This window comes from Pinus tabuliformis, chromosome 5_1 (genome assembly GCF_031772625.1).
Source record: "Pinus tabuliformis cultivar Carrire ecotype Pingquan chromosome 5_1, CPIR1, whole genome shotgun sequence".
Lineage (NCBI taxonomy): Eukaryota > Viridiplantae > Streptophyta > Pinopsida > Pinales > Pinaceae > Pinus > Pinus tabuliformis.
Window position 1 is genome coordinate 612,433,331 of NC_142305.1, and position 24,440 is coordinate 612,457,770.

The 24,440-nt window shown below is 41.2% G+C and overlaps 1 protein-coding gene across 2 annotated transcripts in view; it reads right to left on the reverse strand.

The window, feature by feature from the left end:
* The window catches only part of LOC149166414 (DNA replication factor CDC6B-like), a 388,798-nt gene extending 364,798 nt beyond the window's left edge, over nt 1-24,000 (reverse strand). The window contains exons 1-3 of one of the 2 annotated variants that reach the window (XM_089431340.1): nt 23,873-24,000; nt 23,255-23,538; nt 22,426-23,015 (exon numbers count right to left, since the gene is read on the reverse strand). In XM_089431340.1, coding sequence (XP_089287466.1) covers nt 22,426-23,015; nt 23,255-23,348 — 684 coding nt within the window. In that variant the 5' untranslated portion in view covers nt 23,349-23,538; nt 23,873-24,000. Of the gene's footprint in view, nt 1-22,425; nt 23,016-23,254; nt 23,655-23,872 lie in introns of those variants that run through there. The other variant, XM_089431341.1, reaches the window with a different exon arrangement.
* Nucleotides 24,001-24,440: the final 440 nt, after the last annotated feature.

Genomic DNA, 24,440 nt, shown 5'->3' on the forward strand with positions numbered 1-24,440 from the left:
TAGCCATGAAAATTGGTGGAGAGGCTAAAGCACATGAGATCTCCAATACCCAGAAATGGTTTGGGCAGAATCTAACCAGTTTGGGAGATATTAAAATAATTATTATTTTGAGCGGAGGAAAAGCCGAGCCCATCCCCTTCCTTTTGTTAAGAACAGATCTACTCGTTTATTCATTTTCCTTTTTCGTATCCTTATAGTCTTCTTTCCACTTTGAATAATTCATTACGACGGACTTCCTTCCAAAAAACTCAAGTTAGACCTCCTTTCAAGACCTTGCCTGAGCTAGCTCTCATTGGACCTTCAGAGATTATACTTCAGATTAGACCTCGATAGGGGCAACAGAATAGTCCCTAAGTCTAAACTTAGGGAAAATAAAATATTAATGTGAATTAATATAAACTGAGTTAGAATGGTCCAAAAGTCATGGATCAAGCCAGATCTAATCTTAGCCATTGATTATGGAGTTAATCTCGGTGGTTGAAATGTCAACAAGAAAAGTATAAGAGGAAGCTTGAGGGGTCACTTGGAGAGCACACCAAATTGATCAAGAATTCGATTTTCTGGGGCAGGGCTTGCTGAGGAAATCAAAGGAGTGATCTGAGTTGCCGCTAAGGGGCAGTGAATGCAGTAGCAGAGAGGCAGAGATAGTACCGGGAGCAGCAGCGTAGAAGCCGAGAGAGGGTTGACGTAGAACCAGCTAGAGGCCACCAAAGGCCACGCAGAGGCAGCCAAGAGTTGCGCAGAGCCTGAGGAGGGACAGCGTGGGACACGCAGAGGCTCCAGAGGCTGACGCAAAGCCCCGAGAGGCTGACGCTGGGCCAGAGAGGCTGACGCAGACCCTAGAGGCTGACGCTGGGAGATTTCGTGGGGCAGATTGGGGCTGATATTTGTCTCCGACTGAGAAGTACTACTGTCAAGGGCATTCTATGTTGAGTGAGCCATTTCTAGCACCCAAATTGTATTCTGAAACTGCTTAATAATAAAACCCTCAGATGCTACATCGGTTTTCCCGCATTGGGTTTTTCCTGGGACATTAGTCCAAAAATAACGGTGTCACTTGTGTGCTTTTTTTCCTTCAGTTGATGATCTGTATGTGTTGAGACTGTACTTGTATTTATTTTCAATATTTACATGGTAAATAACTTGTTAATTAACAGAACAAGTTGGTAGAAATAAATCAGAAAGTACAGGAAGGATTTCTAACAGATAGACTTAGAAATTCCAACATCATGACATCCCTGTTCGAGTATGTTTGTGCACTCTACTGAGAGCTCATGTCCCAGTTGGAGCCAAATTTTATCCAACGCCAGTGGGTGACACCTGTAGGAGAAATTTTCTCCTAGATTTGTATTCAGCCAGCAGCGAGTAGCCCCTTGAAGCCCCTAGATAGCTCGATGTACCACCATCTCTGCCACTTGAGCCATCCATTATTCACCCTCACCCATCTATCATAATCACATGTTTGAAGGTGGGCCTTCCAACCCTGAAGGTATGGCTTTCATTATGTACTTGGGTATCTTTGCTTATTTATCATGGACACTTTTGGGCATGGATTAGTGGGGGAATTTGGAGGAAAGAATGGACTCGGTTTGTACTTTTGTCCCCTTGTCCAATTTCGTAGTTAACCTTGTATCCTAGTCCCATGGGACCCCCTCTCTTGGCTCATAGATTTGGGAGTGGCATTACATGAGAAACCCCAATTTTGGTTGCATGGTCCCGCTTCCTCACATCACATACATCACTACCCTCCGCTCATCATGACTCTTTTCACATATTTCCCATTTGGGTCCACATTTTTTCATTGGGTCCACAAGGAATTAGCCACCCCCTCCTCTTGTCCACACTTTAGGTAGGGCCTGAAACAATGCCCCAGAGGTTGATGTAGCTAAAAAGAAATTAAAAAGCATAGTTTGGCCACTCTCAACAGGAAATGTCCCATAAAATACAAATATGGCTGGGACATACAAATTTAGCACTTGGACGAAAGCCAACATGAGCTCTACCCCTATCATTATGGCCATCACCCTAGTTCCTAGGGACCCTCATATTGGCCCCCTGCATCATTAAGGAACCCATGATTGTCCCAACCCCTGGTGGGCGATGAACTGCCCTACCTTAAGGGGGTATTCACTGCTATATCATTCACATCATGCTCTCATCCCCTGGAGCCCCAAGCAATTATAAAAGAAAAATCAATAAAAGGCAAAAGGCATATGAAGGGTGGAAAAACAAAGGTCGGGGTAACTCATGTACCACGATTGCTCCCTCCTACATCTATACACCCAAGTGTGGGCGTCCCTCATCATAGCTACCCTTGTACAATATGTGGCTTGGAGCCTTCCCCGATGCCCCACTCATTATATCACATCACACCTGCCATATGACAGATGTACGATGGACCTATCACTCCCTTAGAGGTTGAAACCACTTAATAGGGTCATTGATTAACCTCCTTCTTGAAATTGGAGACACGTGTACACTCTAAAGCCCATTATGAAAGGACATAACACTATGAAGTGCCCACTTGGTTCCATGACTTGTAAGCTCATTTGCTGAATGACATTAATGATGTGTTGTACTGGTAGGTGAGGGGACGCATTTTATCTTATGCACAATTGTAGGCAGGGCTTCATCTTGGGGTTTGGTCTCCCTATACAGGGTCCAAGCCCTCCAAAGGGTCATATTGGCCTTTATAGGGTGTGTGTTGAGAGCCATGGGCCTCCACTATGGCAAAGAGCAGATACCATGCCATGGGATCCTTCAGCACCATTCATCGCTCACTCATGTCCCATTTATTTGATGATGATGATACACTTGAACAACCTTGCCCAACTAGCTACAGTCTTGCACCACACACTTGGCAATTGATCCAGGGCTGAGGTGGGGTTGTGTCTCACCATGGGAGACAAAGGGAGGGCTTGCATCATTGTTCCAACACTTGCAGATGGGATACATGCTTGTTTGATTCATTTAGAGACCCTTGAGCATGATTTTGTGCCCCCACAACCACTTAAGGGCACCACAGGTCATTTACTTGGAGATCAAGAGGCAATTCCCTTCATCACTATTTTTGGAGCCCTTCTATTCATTTTAGCAGATGTTGGACTTCATTTGGACTTCCAACAACCCTCTTAGCTACTTATCTATCATTTAGACCCCCTTGAGAGGCTAATTATTCTTATTGTGGAGCTATTAGGTGGGCTTGTCACCAGAATTATTATTATATTGCACATTATTTTATTATTAGGAGCATTATTAGGACAAGTTTAGCCATTTGAATCCCTTAGAGGATCATTTATGGAATTATTTGGAGGATTAAATGCATTTTGATGTGTAGAATATTTTCACTCTCTCTTGTAGCTTCTATTTTGCAAATGTGGTGGATGGATATGTTAGTTTTTGTAGCATCGGATGTGTTCTAGCCACGAAATTTGGTGGAGAGGCTAGAATACATGTATTCTCCAAAAACCAGAAACCGTTTCAGGAAATTCCACCTAGAGACGACTTAACTAAAATAATTAATCAATTTTTAATGTTTCCCAAGTCTAAACTTAGGGAATATGATTAATTAAAGGGTGTTAATTTAGTCATGGTGAGAATCTTCTAGAAAAATACATGGATCGAGTTCTAGTTAATCTTAGCCATCGAATAAGTTTTAATCGAGAAATTATAAGAAGAAACTCGATTTTCTGAGTAGCAGCGTTGAGTTGCCGAAGAGAGAGCGAGCTCAAAGTAGTGAGAGAGCGGCATAGATAGTAAGACCAGAGGAAGTTTTTCTAGTTCCGGTGAGTGCACTGTAGAGAGCCAATGACTACCACAAAGAGGCAGTGCAGAGCCATGCAGACGCAGCACAGTGCTTCAGAGGGGATTCCGTATTTTGCTGGGGAGAAGCAGTGATTCAGTGCCAGAAGCCGGAAGGAGAGTCTGGAGGCCAGGAGGATCCATCTTCCAGACAGTAACTGATCAGATAGCGAGAGGGAAAGCAGTTTCAAGTTGTGGGACGCAGTACTATGTAGGCTGACGCAGTGACTGCACAGAGGCAACAAAGAGCAGCTCAACTTGAGCCAAGGTCAATGTCGGATTGCCAGTGGGAGTGAGATTTTTCTCACTAGATTTATTGTCATTCATTTCTCTGTATGGATTGCTAGATTTGAGCATCCATAGTCTTGTACTCAGATTTACTACTGCATAATATTAAAACCCTCAGCTGCCACACAGGTTTTCCCGAGTTGGATTTTTCCAGGGACTTAGTCCAAAAATAACTGTGTATTTGCGTGTGCATCTATTCTTCCAACATTTTTAATTCTTCCGCAATATTTATTTTGTGAAGGTTGCAGTGTATTTAATTTGATATTTTTCGTAGCACACAACAAGTAAATTGTTTAATCGCATTCACAATTAGAAGAATTAACATCAGTCGCTGAAATAGGATTCGGGGTTTGCCGAATTTTCACATGGTATCAAAACACAAGTCGTAAGCCAGAGAGCTCAGCAGCAGAAGGGAAGAGGGATTTTGTAGCTCTGTGTAGGCAGCAATTTGAAACCCTCAACGGCAGCGCAATTCCTTTGGCCATGAGGGTCGATTTTTGAGGAAAAATTATTTGTTTGAGAGAGTCTACAGAAAATAAACTTTTCAGATCAAAGAGTACCAGAGGCAAAGGGAGAAGCAGCATTTTCCTTGCAGAGCAGATCTTCAGCTGGGACGCAGTTATTTTGCAGCAGTTTGTCGGTGCAGAATAGTGTCAGAAGGAAGGAAGAACACACATTGAGGAAATTCTTTCCCGGGGAACTTCTAGTCCAGAAGTTCGATTTTCCACTGCAAAGCAGCAGTCGCTGTGAGCAGATTTGCCCACTCCAACACGGAGTGTGTAGATCCAATCAGCAGCTACATAGAGAAGAGAAGGAGTTCGATTTTTTGAAGAGATGACATCAACAGGGCTGAGAGATCAAGATCAGTTGGACAGAGCCTCCAACTACGTGATCTGGAAGGCAAGAATTTCATGTCTTCTAGATGAATACGATCTCAAAGCCTACATCGATAGCGTGGTAGCTATACCCATAGATGCAAATCAGATGAAGACCTACAAGAAGGAGATGGCGAAAGCAAAGAGGTTGATTCTCGATGGGGTTCGAGATCATGTGGTGTCTCACATAGCTGGCAAAGATACTGCCAGGCAGATGTGGGAAGCTCTCGCTACACTATACCAGGGATCTTCCAAGCAGCGGAAGATGTATCTTGAGACGAAGCTGAGATGTACAAGGATGCAGAAAGGGGAGCACATAGACCCCTTCCTCACTAGGATTCAGGATGTCCGAGACCAATTGTCTGCAGTAGGGTCAGCGCCCTAGCCTAGGAAATTGGTGCGTTAGCTCTAAACAACATTTCCGAAGACTAGCAGGTCTTCATCCAAAGTATTATGGGCAGAGACAAGTTGCAAGATTGGGATCGAATGTGGGCTGATCTACAATGGGAGGAGATGAGACGAGATTTGATGAAGAGCACCATCAGTGGCAGCAGTAGCAGCAGTGGAACGAAGCAAGTGAAAGAATAGGAGAATGTGGCCCTCGCATCAAAGGGGCAGCTAGAGCAGCATAGAAAGAAGGACCTCTCCAAGGTCAAATGCTTCAGATGTGGTGAGCTTGGCCACTACAACACCCAGCGTCCTCTCAGGAAGAAGGAAAAGGAGGAGAAGCAAGACCAGCCTAATGTTGCGAAAATCGTTATCGGGAGTAAATTGGCGAGGGAAAAAAACAGAAAAAATCGGCAAAAAAAAAAAAATAATAATAATAATAATAATAAAAATAAAAATAAAAATAAAAAAAAATAAAAATAAAAATAAATAAATAAAATAAATAAATAAATAAATAAAAATAAAAATAAAAATAAAAAATAAAATAAAAATAAAAATAAATAAATAAAAATTGTAAAAATCGGGAAAAATCGTAAAATACAAAAATATTCTTTTTTTTTCAAATTTTTTAATATCTAAAGCATCTGCAACATAAAATAAATACATTGACATATAAATATGATAAAAGAAATAATATATAAGATGTGTAATATCATTTCTAGTGCTACATCACACATAACAGTGAATAATGTCCTGAATAGTAAGTCCTAACTCCCAAGTCCCATCTCAGCTTCAAAATATCAACAAAAAAAATAATAATATATATCATATCATGAGTCATAATGGCATATACAATGAAATGAACCAAATAACTAATACTACTGATTTCCTTAGCCCCTCTTCCGAGAAAATGCAATAGCTTTCCCTTTCCCTCTAGATGTAGATCCCAGTGGAGTTGACAGTGGAATCTGTTGTGCTCTAGAAGCTGAAGAACTAGGAGCTACAGGAGGTAGACCACGTCCTCTATTGGTGGCAAGGGTAGCCTGGCTAGGTGGTGTCACCTCCTCCTCATGTTGCTCCTCCTCCTCCTCCCTCCTCTACGCCTTCCACTACCTCATGCTCTAACCAATCATCAACAGACTCCATGAGAGGCCTCTCAGCCTCAACCGTCCATGCAGCAATGTTGTCAATCCCATCCAATGAGATGGCCTCCATATCAGGTATCCTCTCAAGTTGCTTCACCCACAATCGAAGATTGTAGTAGACGTAGACCATGTCATTAAGTCGCCGGGTCTCTAGCCTGTACAAATATTAAAATAATAATTATAAAAATAAAAAAAATTATAAAAAATAAAAAAATTTAATGAATTCAAAAAATTAATTGGAAATTTGGAATATTTTAAGTTTTAAGTTTACCCTATTGCGCTTCTTGTTGTGTATTTTTTCAAATACACTCCAGTTGCGCTCGCATCCTGAGGAGCTACATGTTTGGCTGAGGATTCAAATGGCAAGCTTTCGCAGATGGGGTACTCTGGCACCATAGCGAGTCCACCATGCATCTACAACAAAATAAGATAAACATAAGAAAAAAATGAAATTTGAAAGTTGAAGCAAAGTATGATACTATGAAGTTTTAAACTTGAAGAGACAATGAAATTTGAAAATACCTAGCATTGTAGTGTTCCTATCAGTTACAGCCATCTCAAAGCCAAATGTGCCACCTGCCATCTTGTATATCTCCATTTCTTTGGAGATTTTTGCATGTTCTGCTGGAGATCGCACCACCCTCTGAACACAGGTTAAGAATCCATCCATGATCTCAGCATCAAATAAGAACCCACATGGGTAAGAAATGTGGGGTTCAGATAGATCCCTGCAGCATGAATGGGACGATGGAGTGTGTTGTTCCATCGTTCATCAATCTTGAAATGTGGCAACAAAAATATTCCAATTTTAATTTGTCCTTAAATTAAAATTGAGAAGTAAAATTCGAATTTAGTCTCACTAGCTGCTTGAAAAGTAATTAATTAATTCGTCTTGGATTAATTAGTTGGAGAAATTCAAGCTAGAAGTCTTTGTGAAGTCATGCAACAGTTATCCCTTAAATTAAGGAGATTATCCCTTAATTAAGGAGATAAGGATGAGTTATAATTGAGTTGTACTTAGTTAGCTCAATTAACTGAGTTATGTCCAATTAAATTAGTTCCAAACAATTTGAGGAACTAATTGTGAGTTTAGTCAATTAATGCATGCATGCATCAAACTAGTGTACTCCAGATAACTGAAGATTCTCTCATAAATAACTCATGCATGTTTATTCAGAGAAAGACCCAGTTGAGATTAAAGACAGGGACAGTGTACTATCAGTTACTAGAATTTTCCTATAAGGAAAACTCTTGCATGCAGAAGGAATTCATTCCTTGAGATTTGCGTAGTTTTACAGGGTGTAAGATCAATGTGAGTGATCAGTGTTACACATGGTAACAGCTGGATCACCCAGGAAAAAACTGCGCTAGGACATAGGAGCTTGGAGGGTAGGTGGAGGACTTAATGAGAAGTATATTTTGCCTGTGAGCATCTGAGAGGATTGTACTGAGAGCTGGCTAGTTGTGAGAGCTAAAGCTGTGTGTAATCCTGAGATATTTCCACTTGTATGATAATACAGATAGCGGGGTTTTTAGCTGAGGCTTTCCCTAGAGTATTCTTCTGTGTTTCATGTGCATTGATTCTGCTTCTGGTTATATGTGTTCTGCTTGATCTTGCTCAAATCTATTAAGCTTCTGCAAGTTTGATTGTAGAAGTAGATTAAAGTATTTTGCTTTAGTTATATTGCATTATCAAGTTAATCTACAGTCAGAATTTCTACATGGTATCAGAGCCAAGTTTATTGGAGTTGTGAACAGTATACGGAGAAGAGAATTCGAAGTTTGAAGTTCGGGATTGCAGGTACAAATCGAATTCATCTCATACTTCAGGTTGGTCAATGATGTTCTATGGCTTGAGACTCGAGTATGCCTTGGAAGGCAGCTCGAATTACATAGCATGGAAATATAGAATGGAAGTTGTATTAGAAGACAATGGTTTGAAGGATTTCATTAATCAATAAATCCCCAAGCCAGCTGCAGCTAATGCACAAGAATTGGCTGAATGGAAGAAGTGTGTAGCGAAGGCGAGACGGATTCTTCTGGAGGGAGTTTGAGACCGTATTGTCTTGAGTCTCCATGGGAAGGATACTTCGTTTTCAATGTGGAAGACATTTAAGGACCTCTATCAGAACAGTAGCGACCAGAGGAAACTAGCGCTTAAGGATAAGCTTCAGAAAATCAAGATGGAGAAGGGCGATACTATTTCTACATATCTGAACAAGCTCACCACCTACAGAGATGAGCTTGGTAGTGTGGGAATAACTATTGTCGATGATGATATGGTGAGCCTTGCTCTCCTTGGTCTTCCAAAAAGCTGGAATAGCTACCAGGACTCTGTGAATGGAAGAGAGAAACTGTCGGATTGGGAACGACTATGGTCGGATCTCATGCAGGAGGAGATCAGGAGGAGCACTCGAGATGGTTCTTCATCAAAGAATGATGATGAAGAAAATCTGGCCTTAGCGAGTAAGGCAAGGAAAGGGAAAGGGAAGGCTTCCCATTCCAAATCGAATTCTTCTCATGGAGGGAAGAAGGGTGACAAATCTAAAGTGAGATGCTTTAATTTTCACGAGATGGGACATTATGCAACTAATTGCCCATCGAAGAAGTCCAAGAAGGGATCCACAAAAGGATCAAAAGGTGAGGCATTAGCCTCTCAGTTCAAAATGGACTTTACCCTCATCGCATGTATGGTTTCATCGATGGTGGGTTGTGTTTGGTATCTTGACAGTGGAGCCTCATTCCACATGACCGGCGATAAAAGTTTATTCAGTACCTTGGAGGAGAAAGACCTCAAGATGCGCATAGAGATGGGTGATGACGAAAAGTACAGTGTTTCAGGAGTGGGCACGGTTGCTTTTTAGAGGGAGCATGGAGATCCTCTCACCTTAACAGATGTGAAGTATGTGCCTAGACTGAAGAAGAACTTGGTATCGGTTGCGATGTTGGAGGACAAAGGCTATGATGTTGTCTTCAGTAAAGGAAAGGAGTTCCTAAGACACATAGCCACGGGTCAGACCAAGAGGATTGGGATTCGAGTGAAGAATCTCTATAAATTAGAGGTAGATGACTATGCTGCATTGAGTTCGAAAGCAGAATTGGTGCAAAGCCAAGACATTTGCGAGTTATGGCACAAGCGGTTGGGCCATTTGCATCATGGGGCCTTGAAGATAATGCAGCAGATATCTACAGGACTTCCCAAAGGTAAACTTGAGCAAGTTGACACATGCAAAGGTTGTACCTTAGGAAAGTACGCCAAGTCTTCCTTTCATGATCGAGACAGTCGAGCAGAAGCGATCTTAGAGCGAGTTCATACTGATGTGTGTGGACCATTCTCGACGGCATCCACCGCGAAGCAAAGGTATTATGTGATTTTCATTGATGATTATTCTCGTAAATGTTGGATTTATTTCATGCAGAAGAAGGATCAAACCTTCTCAAAGTTTTGTGAGTCCAAAGCTTTGGTTGAGAAAGGATCAGGGAAGAAGATCAAGGGCTTGAGAAGCGACCACGGTGGAGAATATGTCCCTCAAGATTTTAAGGACTTTTGTGCAGCGGAAGGAATTAAACGGAAGTTGTCGGAACCTCATAACCCACAGCAGAATGGGGTGGCCGAGAGGAAGAACAGAACGATTGTAGGGGCAGCACGGGCGATGCTGCATGACCAAGGCCTCCCACTTCATTTGTGGGCTAAGGCATGCAACACAACGGTCTATTTGCAGAATAGAAGCCTGCATCGCATACTTGCAAAAAAACACCAGAGGAAGCTTTCTTTGGTAAGAGACCAGATGTGGGTCACTTCAGGATCTTTGGCTCATCAGTATATTGCCATGTGACAAAGGATGCATGGAAGAAGCTTGAGCCGACAGTTGAGTTAGGGATACTTGTGGGGTACACTGATACACCCCACAACTATCGGGTGTACTTGCCTACCAATGGGAGGACAGTGGTTCGCAGAGATCTCAAGTTTGATGAGCAGAAGGCCATGTGAGTTTCCCTTGAGAGAGAGCTTCAACTAGAGGTTGTGCAGGAATTTTTGGTTCCTAAGGAGGAGGAGCCTCAAACTGATGCGAAACAGCCACATGCAGAGGTTCCAGGAGTGGAGACATCCACTCAAGCAGAGTCTTCCAGAGATGGACAGAAGCGCACAAGAGAAGCTGACAGATTGTTGTCGAATGCGAGAGAGAATGTGGGAGAACCATATTTTCAACGCAGACAAAGGAGGTCACCTGAGAGGTACACTGGATACATGGCCCTTGTTGGGGAATGTGTTGATACCAAGCCATCTTCCTTTGAGGAAGCAGTGCAGTAGCCAATTTGGGTTGATGCTATGGTGGAGGAGTATGACTCCATAGTTCGAAACAATGTTTAGGATGTGGTTCCAAGACCGGAGAATAAGTCAGTTGTGAGTTCCCGTTGGCTTTACAAGGTAAAGCAAGCTGCTGATGGTAGTGTGGAGAAACATAAGGCAAGATTTGTTGCTTGTGGTTTCTCACAGGGCGAGGGGATCAACTATGATGAGACTTTTGCTCCTGTAACAAGGTACTCATCTATCAGATCGATGTTGGCACTATCAGCACAGATGGGTTGGAAGATCCATCAAATGGATGTGAACACTGCATTCCTCAATGGCAAGATTGAGGAAGAGGTGTACATAGAGCAACCGAAAGGTTTTGAGACCTTCGATCGTGAGTCGTATGTGTGCCGACTCAAGAGAGCTTTGTAAGGGCTAAAGCAAGCACCTCGTGCTTGGTACAACAGGATTGACAACTAATTCACTGGGTTGGGCTTCACAAAAAGTGAAGCGGATGCGAACCTGTACCACATCATGGTGAAAGGTAAGCAGTTGATCATGTCTTGCAAGGAGGACCTTGCAAGAGAATTTGAGATGAAAGACATGGGTCTCATGCATTACTTCCTTGGCATGGAAGTATGATAGAAGGATGGGGAGTTTTTTTAGTCTCAGGGCAAGTATGCCAATGAGATACTCGAGAGATTCCACATGGAGAAGTGCAAGCCCATGCAGACTCCTCTAGCAGGTAACTGGAGGAAGGAGGATGCTACTTCAGGAGAAGTAGTAGAAGCTACTGTGTACAAGCAGCTTGTGGGTTCACTGATGTACTTAGTGAACACACGACCAGATTTGTGCTATGCGGTGAACCAGCTGAGTCAAGTTATGGTTCAGCCTACCAAGATGTTTTGGAAGGCGGCAAAGCATGTATTGAGATACCTCAAAGGCACATCTCAGTATGGATTATGGTACAGACGAACAGAGGGAGTGAAGCTACAGGGCTTCACTGATGCAGATTGGGCAGGGAGTCCATCAGATCGGAAGAGCACATCAGGTGGAATTTTCAACCTTGGGTCGGCGGCAGTTTCTTGGTACAGCAGGAAACAGAGGTCGGTTGCACTCAGCACAGCAGAGGCCGAATACATGGCTGCAAGTCAGGCAGCATGTGAGGCCATCTAGATGCAGAAAATTTTAGTTGGTTTGTTTGATCAAAGGATGGATCCAACTGTGATCTATTGTGATAATCAGAGTTGTATCAAACTCTCTGAGAATCCAGTATTTCATGATAGGTCCAAGCACATCGACATTCGGTATCATCATCTCAGAGACTGTGTGGTGAGGAGGATCATATTGTTGTATTTCGACCGAGGAGCAAGATGCTGACATTTTGACTAAGGCATTGTCAAAGTGTAAATTCGAGTTCCATAGAGACAAGATCGGGATGGCAGATATTCCCTTTCTTGTTGAGAGGGAGTGTTGAAATGTGGCAACAAGAATATTCCAATTTTAATTTGTCTTTGAATTAAAATTGAGAATTAAAATTCGAATTTAGTCTCACCAACTGCTTGAAAAATAATTAATTAATTCATCTTGGATTAGTTGGAGAAATTCAAGCTAAAAGTCTTTGTGAAGTCATGCAACAGTTATCCCTTAAATTAAGGAGATTATCCCTTAATTAAGGAGATAAGGATGAGTTATAATTGAGTTGTAATCAGTTAGCTCAGTTAATGAGTTATGTCCAGTTAAATTAGCTCCAAACATTTTGAGGAACTAATTGTGAGTTCAGTCAGTTAATACATGCATGCATCAAACTAGTGTTCTCCAGATAACTAAAGATTCTCTCATAAATAACTCATGCATGTCTATTCAGAGAAAGACCCAGTTGAGATTAAAGATAGGGACAGTGTACTATCAATTGCTAGAATTTTCCTATAATGAAAACTCTTGCATGCAGAAGGAATTCATTCCTTGAGATTTGCGCAGTTTTACAGGGTGTAAGATCAGTGTGAGTGATCAGTGTTACACATGGTAACAGCTGGATCGCCCAAGAAAAAACTGCGCTAGGAAATAGGAGCTTGGAGGGTAGTGTGGAGGACTTAATGAAAAGTCTATATTTGCCTATGAGCATCTGAGAAGATTGTACTGAGAGCTAGCTAGATGTGAGAGCTAAAGCTGTGTGTAATCCTGAGATATTTCCACTTGTATGATAATACAAATAGTGGGGTTTTTAGCTGAGGCTTTCCCCAGAGTATTCTTTTGTGTTTCATGTGCATTGATTCTGCTTCTAGTTATATGTGTTCTGCTTGATCTTGCTCAAATCTATTAAGCTTCTGCAAGTTTGATTGTAGAAACAGATTGAAGTATTTTGCTTAGTTATATTGCATTATCAGGTTAACCTACAATCATAATTTCTACACTTTGGCACCATAGCGAGTCCACCATGCATCTACAACAAAAATACAAATAAGATAAACATAAGAAAAAAACGAAATTTGAAAGTTGAAGCAAAGTATGATACTATGAAGTTATGAACTTGAAGAGACAATGAAATTTGAAAATACCTGGCATTGTAGTGTTCCTATCAGTTACAGCCATCTCAAAGCCAAATGTGCCACCCGCCATCCTGTATATCTCCATTTCTTTGGAGATTTTTGCATGTTCTGCTGGAGATCGCACCATCCTCTGAACACAGGTTAAGAATCCATACATGATCTCAGCATCAAATAAAAACCCACATGGGTAAGAAAATGTGGGGTTCAAGTAGATCCCTGCAACATGAATGAGACGATGGAGTGTGTTCTTCCATCGTTCATCAATCACTTCCCATAGGAGGAGTTGTTTCTGAAACCCCTCATCTCCCTTATCATCATAGTAGGCCCGAATGGATTCTTTGGCCCTGTCCATGGCCTCATACAAATAGCCCATTGCGGGCTTCTCACCATCAACTAATTGAAAAACCTTTACCAATGGTTCAGTAACGGTGCACACCTCCTGCACTCCCACCCAGAAGTCTTCCTGGTATGAAACTAATCTGCATATGGCCTCTCCCTCTAGTTTGCGGCTCATTGTCAAAGCACGCCACTTCTTTGAAAGAAACATTCTCGTCATATCCCACATAGAATTCAAGAGGGATTGAAGAGATATGAAACTGGTGGCAAACCATGTAATGGTGGGGTGCACCAACTCCTTGTTGTTGGTGAATTTTCTCATCAAGCTAAGCACAGATGCATGATTATATATAAATTTTGTAATTCTTTTTTATGAGTCAACAATATCTTTGACAAAGGAAATTTTTCCTATGTCCTCCAACATCAAATCAATATAAAGTGCAGCACAAGGTGTCCAAAATAAACTAGGATGCCTCTCCATAAGCATCTTGCCAGCAGCAACATAATTTGCAGCATTGTCCATTATGACTTGGACAACATGTTCTGCACCCACCTCCAAAATAAACACATCCAGCAAATCACATAATAATTTTGCATCTTTGATATGTGAAGATGCATCAGCAGATTTCATAAACATTGTCCCCTTGGGACAACTAACCAAAAGGTTTATAAGGGTTCTCCTCTTTTGGTCGGTCCGACCATCTGACTTCATAGTGCATCTTGTTTGTGCCCATGATGCCCTAAACTCCTTCAATCTTTTGGTGGAGTCAACCTTTTCCTTTTGAAGAATGCGGCCTTTAAAGTCATCATAAGAAGGGAATTTGTACCCTGGGCCAACAGTTGCAATAACATCAACAGCAGGCTGGAAAAATGGATTATTCCTTGCAACACTGAAAGAAATATCACTCCAAATGAGAAACTTGCCCAACAACTTGTCAGTTTGTTCATTTTCATTTTTTTTAAGCATTGAAGTGATAGATGGTTGTGAACCAGGCGTGGTTCTAAGAACAAAAAATGATGAAGTAGCTACAGGGTTGGTTGTAGACATTGATGCTGAAGTAGAACCAATGCCACTTCCACATTCACCTCCTAACACCTTCCCTACTAGTTGCTTTTTCAGTTCTGCTTTGAGCACTCATGGCTCTTCGGATGATTTCCACATTTGTATTGTTGCAAAGCCCTACATCATGTCTAAGGATTTGTGCAAGGTGATACTTCAATCTATAAACCCCCCCTGACATATGCTGCCCACACAACTTGCAAGACAAGTTCAATCTATCAAACCCTCCATCAGGTTCACCATATTCCCACAGAGGGTCCAATTTCCTTGGCATGTTTGTAACTTGGTTGAACTCTTGAGTTTTAATGTAAGATGAAGTTTGAACTTTGAAGTTGAACCTATGGCACAATAAGAATTGCAAGTTACAAAAATTAAAAAAAATTACATACATGACACAACACATTGAATTTTTGACAAACAAACAAAAAAACCTCAACTCAATCCAAAATGAACTCTCTCCACTCTATGCAACAAAATGAGAAAAAAACCATCAAATCCACTAAAAAATCTTTGATAAACAATGCGTTATAGAAACCCAAGCAAAAACAAGAAAAAAACCAAAACAAAATGGCCAAATTTGGTGCCCATACCTGAAAACCACAGTTTGCCGGAGAAATTTGATCCAAAGACGAAGTTCACCTGATTGTGATGCTAAAATCTCCAGGCTTCCTCCTCCTCTACCCTAGTAGACGCCTTCCAAGGTTCCTTTCCTCCTCAACTCTCAATCCACATTGCTGTCTGTTCAAAATGACAAAAAAAAATCATGTTGTCCCTTATAAAACGCGATGTCCACCACCCCTGCGATAACTTTCCATCGAATCGCGATTATTTCGAAATTATCGCGCTTTTTTTAAGTTATCGCGATAATTTCACTGATTTTTTGGAAGACCCAAAAAAAAAAACCACGTAGTAATTGGGCAAGTTTATCGGGAATTTGAAAAACTCGTGATTTTTTCATGTTATCACGATACTATTGCGATTTTTGCAACACTGGGACCAGGCAGTAGCTCATGCAGAAATCGACAAGTTTTCCTCTAGATTGGAGGAAGAGTTTGCCTTGATCATCGATATACCCCCAGGAGTGAGGTGGGGTGATTTGGTTTTATAGCCCCAGAGAGCTATAGGATGGGCAGGATTCTTGAGCAGGTCCACCTCATGAATCAATACCTTGCTACGGGAGCCCATAGCATGCAGTAGCAGGATGGATCAGTGGCAGATGGCGCAGTCACATGCCAAAGTGACAGATGCAGTGGCTAGTAGCGGTCAGATACTGGGCAGTGCAGTGCAGAGTTGGCAATAGTGTAATTGGCACAGAGAAGAGTCAGCGACAGCGCAGAAACTAGCAGCGGTCAAAGACTCAGGAGACAGATGCATCATACTGATCACAGTTGATTCAGTATTCTGGATGCTTTTCAATTGCAATTGTTGCAGTTGCAGCAACAGCAAATGGAGAGGGAGTTGCAATGTTGGCAGCAGTTCAGCAGGGCCAGCAGCAACACAGATGCAACCTAATCATGTGGTTGATTGTTCTGTGATATAGGTAGAATCCGAGGGAGAATTCCAACCTGACCCATTGTGCATCCTGGACTAGAGGCAAACTACGCTCCAGAATCGAGTAATAGAGCAAGTCAAGATGCAATGGAAGCACATTGGACCCGATGAAGCAACCTGAGAATTTGCAAACTAAATGAGGGGACTCTACCCCCTTTTGTTTAATGTATACATTGATGTAAAGAGCTATAAATATAAAGCTCAATTTTTTTTTAGAACACTGAAGACGATCTTCCCTTAAGGGGGTGGACTATATAATAACCCTTTTATTTTACCCCCATATTTGTAAATAATATTGTATAGTGCCAACGTGGGAACCATGACTAGCCGAGACAATCTAATTTTTAAACACGTGAAATTAAATTTTTGGGGGATGGTTGACTGATAGAGTGGACAACTATAGATCCATTGTCTAAGGGAGAACAACCTGTGTGCGTTGAGAAACCACACACCATCCTGATTAAAATTATGAACCACTTTTCTAGGCTAATCAACCAACCCCCTTGACAGGATGTAATGAAACCAGATTAGCCGATGTGGGTATGGGACCGTGCCCATTCCCATCCCCCTCGAGGATCAATCACGAGCCACAGCCTCAAAGGAACACATAGCGAAAGCCCAGTGAAGCGATATGGTCAACAATGGGTGGTCAAATGGGACAACGAAACATTACATAGTAGAAAAGAAAGGGAAAATGCACAACCGCAGGGCGTCCTCAAAGACTCTATTTTCTTTCATTCTGTATTAGTTAGCTCTCCCTAGAACATGGAGAGAATCACTCACTGATGACAATGGAGTGTATGGAGTTGATGGAGCCATGCCAAAGTAGACCGAACAATGTTGGATTTGATTGTTGAGCCCTGTGCATGAACCAAAACTCTGTGCTTTTGGGTGATATTCCCTGTGATTTTATGTTTGAAGCCACTGGACTGGTAGTCTAAGCTTGTGTGGTTATTGGGAGGCTCAGTGGATTACTAAATCATTGAGGTGCTTGTTGTATAATTGACAAACCACCTGAACAGGGAAATCTAAGTCACCATGGCGCTTGTTGAGGAGTGGATACACAACCTGGACAATGGACAGCAGACCCCTGCAATGCTTGCTATGAAAATATAGTTGATAAACCATCTAGACAGTGGATTGCAACTCCTGGACTGAGCAATACCCCATCTGGACCTTGGGTGAATCCCTGTGAATGAACTCAAGAGAATGAGTGGGTCATTGTGGTGCTTACGTCTAGAGGGCAGTTGATAAACCACCTGGACAGTGGACTCCACCTTCTGAGAGTTTAACCAAGATTTGGAGTAATTTCCCTGAGCAAGCATCCCTTCAAACATTGGATCTAGCTTAGGGGTGCTCAGTTACAAGAAAGTTGTGGGGTAGTTGGCCAATGGTTGGGTGGAGAGTGGAAGTCCCTCCTTCAGTTGTTGGCCATCTTAACATACTCAGATAGGTCTATTGCAATTACCTATTTGAGTTATGAACTGTGATGTTTCATGAATTGCATATGTTCAATATGAGTTCTTGTATATGTCTGAATATTATTGAATGCCTAAATGGTGAAGTTCACTATTATGCTCATGATTGGCATGATATCTTGTATGATATGAATTTTATAAATGACTGGACAGTGTTGTCCAATATCTTGTTCATGGTTGATGTGATACATTATTTGTTTATGCTCATTCATTAGCTTGTTATGGTTGAGGAATGTAATAGCTTAATTGCTTAATGGACTTTTGTTGTTTACTAGAGGGTCTGCAGTTCCTCATGTATTGTTATCAGACTTGTATGTTTACATTCAGTTAAAATTAATAAACACATGCATATGAGCATGCTTAAATGGACTACAAGAGATCAATGGAGTGGGAGCGATTACTGTAATCCACCTTGTGCACATTGCAACCTATATGAATTTGGCCTTTGGGGCCACACCCCTCTTATATCTAAACCTGGTGTATTTTTGGGTCCCTTGTTCATTACCTTTCATGGTACAGTATTTTGAGAGTCGAAGGATCAGGCCCTTGGGCCATAACTTTCAAGAGACTAGCATTTCAGAGTCACCTCTCATGTTATATACACACTGAAATTCAAGGTTCAAGACGTGGGTTCCTCAAACCATAACACCCAGGGAGTTGAGCATGGGGTAGTCACTCCCTTTTTGTTTTGCGAACACATCCAAAACTTGGTGTTTTTCTTACCAGTCATTGGAACAATGAGCAATATGATTAGCGTGCCTCTATGTATGGCAGGTACCAGTCCCGACAGGCCGATACTCAGACCTCGATCTAACCGAACCGAGCATATGGAATGTTTGTAGACTGGTTTTGGGGAGGCCGATAGCCGGGCCCTGGGTCCATCATGCCCCTAGCCCAGTAGACCTCATCTTTAGACTTGGAACCATGATGTAAACCTTGCAAAGGTGGGTTGGCTGGCTAGCAGACCTCTGCCCAACGGAACCATACGGTCGAACCATCAGAAGTGTTTGGCCGAGCCACAGCCAAAAGGGCCAACCTAACATGGAATCAACGGGTGGTCCTCGTTTACCTTTGATCCATCAGACTGTGGAGGAATCACTTGGGAGAGGTCGTGGCCAACAATCCCTAGTCCAACATGACATGGACCGAGTTAGGCCCTACCAGGGTCTCGCCCTTCGAGCGATCGAGTTTGGGGAGATGATGCGTGGAGGAGCGCAGCCATTCGAACACAACCCGGTATGAGGTGGGCTGGGAGGGGCACCGAGCTCGCAGGACTTTGGAACACCGAGTTAACAAGAATATCATGCGGAAAGAGTAGAGCCAAGAGAGCCCAATCTGATATGACATGGACCAATGGGCTCCACTTTGAGCGGCGGGTCTTGACCTTCAACTATTTATCATGTAAACATATCAATGCATAGGGTAAATCGACCCGTTATGGCATGGGTACTTATGGACCCCATGATGATGGCTTGGCAGTGCCACCTAGGCTAATCGAAGGCCACATGGGTGCCACGTGGTGTCCTAGTGATGACAGTCTTTTTCATGGGTGAAACTTCTAACTGGCATAAATTTCAATCCAGAACTCGTATTGAGATAAGATCTATATTTCCATAAAGCTCTAGACGAGCTAAACATAGTGGTGGTATTAGTTCCATGATCTGAAGAGTTTGAAAAATGACGTTGTGTATCCCATCTTCATAACAGAGCGTAGAGATCAAGTCAAACGAATAATCCCTCCCACAATCAAGATGGCACAAGGGGGTGGGAGGTGGCTACACATGCCAATTGTACATCCTTCTTCTAGAAATGTTCTCCACTTCTAGAATTTTGTTCTCAAGCTTTATCTTAGGTCCACACTTTTCTTTGTACATTTTTCTTTCTATAGGATTCATCATTACACTTCAACTTCGTATTGACACCATTGTATTTGGAAATCCCGTTGACCGACTACAATGGTAATTTGTTGGACATTAATAAAATTATATTTATCTTTATCTTATCTTTATTAGCATAGCATTAGAAAACATCATATTGCACTCATAAAAAGAGCCATTCTTTCTATTTAAAGAACGTCTTCTTTCATGTACATTCATTTAGAACTTGATGTATACAAACTTTGCTCTCTTCTCAAGCAAGTCTAGGGTCCTTTTGGTTCAACTTATAAAGGTTTTGTTGAATCAACTCCTATTTAGTCTATAGTCATATCAAAGTCATCACGAAAAACATTGAGTGCACAATCAATCAAACTTTTGATTTAATTCTCCTAATTTTCATTTGTAATATAAGAAAGATTTTTCAAAAAACAACAAAAAAAGGGAAATTTGGTATTGAAAGGACCTACAATTTAAAATATTACAAAGAAAGTCCATAACAGCCCACATACTAACTAGCCTCATGGTGCTTGAACCTCATATAAAATGTGAGGAGGTTTTAACCAAACAATTCTTGACGAAAGAGAGGGCAAGTTATAATTTAACAACCAAGTGAAGAACAAATATCAATTTCTTATACTAGATTTATAGGCTTGACAACAAAAGCCAATTGACCATTTTGCCTTTTAATATCAAAGAGGTCTACCAACGGTTTCCAAGGACATATGCACTATGCCCAAGGAGAAGGGAGGTTTGGGCCTTATTGATGTTTTTTCCCCAAGGAAACATTCTTGTTGCCAAGTGGGTTGTGCAATGCCTTGAGGGTTCTTCCCCTTGCGAGTTTTATAGCATCACAAATTTAATTCAATTAAATGCTTGCTCAAGGTCCATGGCACTTTTGGATTGTGTGACATTATCTTTTTGTTGAAAAGTAGCAAATGAAGGTCTTCTTTGATTTGTATGTTAGTCAAAGAGACCACAACGAGTTCTTATTTAGCATGCTCGAGTTCCTAAAAATTAGGACGAGTTATGAAGCAGTTTGACTTATGTGTGAGAGTGGAAGGCTCATTTTGGTGTCTTCTAGTGCGATTTATCATTGGAAAAGGACAACAGCGCGAGTCTCAAGTTTTGAATTGAAGCAGGATGAGTTACATGAGCCAATTAGACTCAGTTAACTCATCAATCACTAGTTTGAGTTCCAAAAATAGAACTTGCCAGAATTAGCTAATTCAATTTGCTTATAAGGTGGACAAAGGCACAATTTGTATCATTATTCTTGAGCACGAGTTTGTGTGTGGAGCTTGTGAGAGAAAGACGAGCCAAGGAGAGGCTTGTGCGAGTTTGATAGAAGGCAATTTTTCCTTGTGGAATGCGCTAGAATTTAGGAGGTTCCTAAGAAATAGGAGCTCCTCATGCGCTAGAAAATAGGAGCTAATTCCTGGACCAGCGCAACAAATTCAGAGCTCAGCGAAGCAAGGAAAGAAGGGAGCAGGATCAGAATTCTTGCAAGGGTTTCAAGCTTAGAACAAGCAGGGAAGACAAGAGTGTTTTCTATTGAAACAAGACTGTATTGTGAGAGATTTATTGCTCAAAATTTCTATCAATAAAATTCTCAAACAAGCCGAGGGTTTTCCCAGTTGGGTTCCCTAGAAAAATAATGTGTTTTGCTATTGTGTGACTCTGTTTTATTTCTGTTCTATTCCGCTGCAAATAAGTAAGGAAATTTTGTGTCTTTATGAATAGAAACTAGTTTTCAGAATTGTTCATTGAAGCAGTTGCAGAATTTCAAGGAAATTCTACACTTTTCCCCTCACTTGTTCCAGGCTTCTAGGTCCTTCATTTGCAAAAGCAGTTGGGAGGCATAGAAATTTGTTGCTGACCTAATCAAGTGGAACTTTTCAAGTGGTTGGTCAGGTTGGGATTCAGGTCAACACCCAATTTGGAGGTAGAAACTTCAGGATCCATGTATTGTTGAACTTCTGTATTTCAAAGTTCACAGGTTGAGTAGGAAAGTAATTTTCTTTTGGAGGAATCTTGGAGAGTGTTAATGCTGGCACGGTTGAGAAAGGGCAATGCACAGGAAGGGGCTGTGCTGATAAACTTTGCTAGGTGCTAGGGATTGGCTTGACTCAACGACCTGCAAAGTTTCTCCCATTAGCATTTAATAAATTGCTGTAACTAGTGGTAGACATGCATTATGGTAATGAGCTTCCCTTCTTTGATTCTGTATAAACTCGTCTTTTCAAGGATTTTCTTTTCTCCTGGTTAATGATAAATTATTCCTCAGGTCAATGGAATTGTGGTTCAATGGGCAGGGAAGTGGCTTCTCGAGAAACCCACCAGGGTACCAGTTCGTCTATGCAAGCAGGTCACTATGAGGTTTGCCCCTCATCGCTTTCAGGAAGTTGAAAAAACCTTTTACTCACTGAGCTGGGATTTTTGTTTTTGAAAGTGTTTCTTAATCAAGAGAAGCATTACAATATGTCCAAAGAGGTTGAGCACCACAAACAGCAGCAACACAATCCTGAAGGGGTGAACCATTGAACGGAGGTTCATCTAAGCAGCTGCCACAAGGGGTATTCTTCTGGGAAAATCACCCAAGAATTGCACCTAGCCCTATCCCCTTATCCATGCCTCCAGGGAAATGAAACCTTGATGGGTGACCTGACATGCCACCATCTTCACCTTTACTGAACCATAACCCCATTGATAGGCCTGGACTTTTTGTCTGTTTTTTCATGGTAAAACATTTTGCTCAAGTATAGAAATATGATACAATACCCATACCTTAGCCTTATGTGGGGACTTTGGAATGATGTTATTCTTCTCAGTTCGATCAATTTCATCCAGCTTTTCTCCTATAACGAGATTCTCAAGGAGTTGTGACACCAAATCCCCTGCATGATCATGTCTTGCACCATCTGATGAAGAAATTTTTTCACCTTCCTCGTCCTTTTCCTTATCATCAGCAGATGAAGCCTTTGAACCCTGCTTGCTCTTCTCCTTGTCAATAACACATAAAAACTTTACACCTTCCTTGTCCTTTTCATCCTCAAGTCTTCCATCAATGGCAACGGGCTCTAGAAGATTAATCACAAAACCTGCACCTGTAATGTTGCCCTTACCATTCCGGCATGTTTTTCCCCTGGCTTTCTTCACTTTACCACCCTTTTTGATTGCACGTTTCTTCTCGAACCGTGGACTGAAACGCTTGATCTTGGGATTATTTTCAAGACCTGGCATGAATTCGTCCGGTCCCTGGAAAATCAGCTTAGCATCATGAATGCCAGAACGTTTCATGTCAACCCTGGAGTTGACATTCAAACTAACATTTGCCGCTTTTGAGATAAGCCTGGCAGACCTCCTTGGTGGCTTTTCTGTTCAAGAGAGACAAGACCATGCAAGACTTAATAACATATATAAAGTACTCTAGGTCTGATCCATAAGATTTCAAAAGATAATCCCTACAAGTTATCAAAATCCCTTCCCCCAACTCACAAAAACAGATACCTATGGCTTCTTGGAAATAGTGGCAGAGCTGCGAAGTTAACATCTCATGGAGTCCTCCCCAATGTTAAAATGGATACCGTGTTAATTGAGAGAGAGAGAATGGTACCTGGAGAGTTTCTCGAGTGTAATACACGACGAATTCTGCTTCCACCGCTATTGCTATTGCATTGCTTATTACCCAGACCAGGTTTTTTGGTCATTGTTAAAGTTTTTGACTTCTTTTATTAATTGTGATGTATGATAACTCTGTTGTGATTGATCTCAATTTATAATGAAAAAGAAGAACAGGGTACCCAATGCTTTCTCACTCTGGATGTATGAATCGTTTCGAATTTCAGATCCTCCGTGAATAAATTCAGTCCTTGCAATTTTCCCTTGCTTTGAATGTCGCTGGCATTCAATGGAATAGTGCAGAATTAGCAGGCATAACAGCATAAAAACAGAGCACATAATTCAGCTATCCGATTACACTTCGGCATGGAACCCTGTGCATATATCAGGAAAAACTCTGCAACATTTCTGCATTATGTAACTTGAATCCACAATCTCAGAATAAGTGACATAAACAAAAGAAAAGAGTACAGAAAGATTAACGGGTAGGCATACAAGTACACAAAATTGTACGTGGAAAAACCCTCTGTAAAAACTTCACCACAGTTAATAGTATAAACAATAATTAAATGCTTAATATAGAGTACATTTTACAACCTATTGTTAGACTTACAGCGAGATAGAACCAGGTACTGCTCTGTACATGCAGCGAGAAAGAACCAGGTACTGTCTCTGTATAGGTGCAAATTACGGATTATTTTATTAGTGCACCTTTACAGTCCTGGCTGTTTTCTACTTCATGTTCGTTCCAACGGCTCTCTTTCACCTCTTCACAAATGCTTATCGGTCAGGCGACGGTTGTTTTCTCTTTGCTAAAACTCGCCGAACTTTAAAAACAAATTTAATAAAAAGGCAAACATAATTCAAATTTCAAACCTACATCCTTTAAATATATTTTAGTGGGAAAGGACGATAGCAAAATGTTGGCAAGAAGAACGGCAATATCATTCAAAATTTTCTAGAAAAATGTTTATATCATTCAAAATTTCCTAGAAATATATGAATAAATTAAAAGAAAAAATTTTAAAAGTATATGAAATTTTAATAACATGTGCTATGAATATGTATCATTCAAGATTTTCTACAAATATATTTATAGCATTCAAAATTTTCTAAAAATATATTAATAGATTAAAAGAAAATTTTAAGAAAGTATATGAAATTTTAATAACATGCCTAAG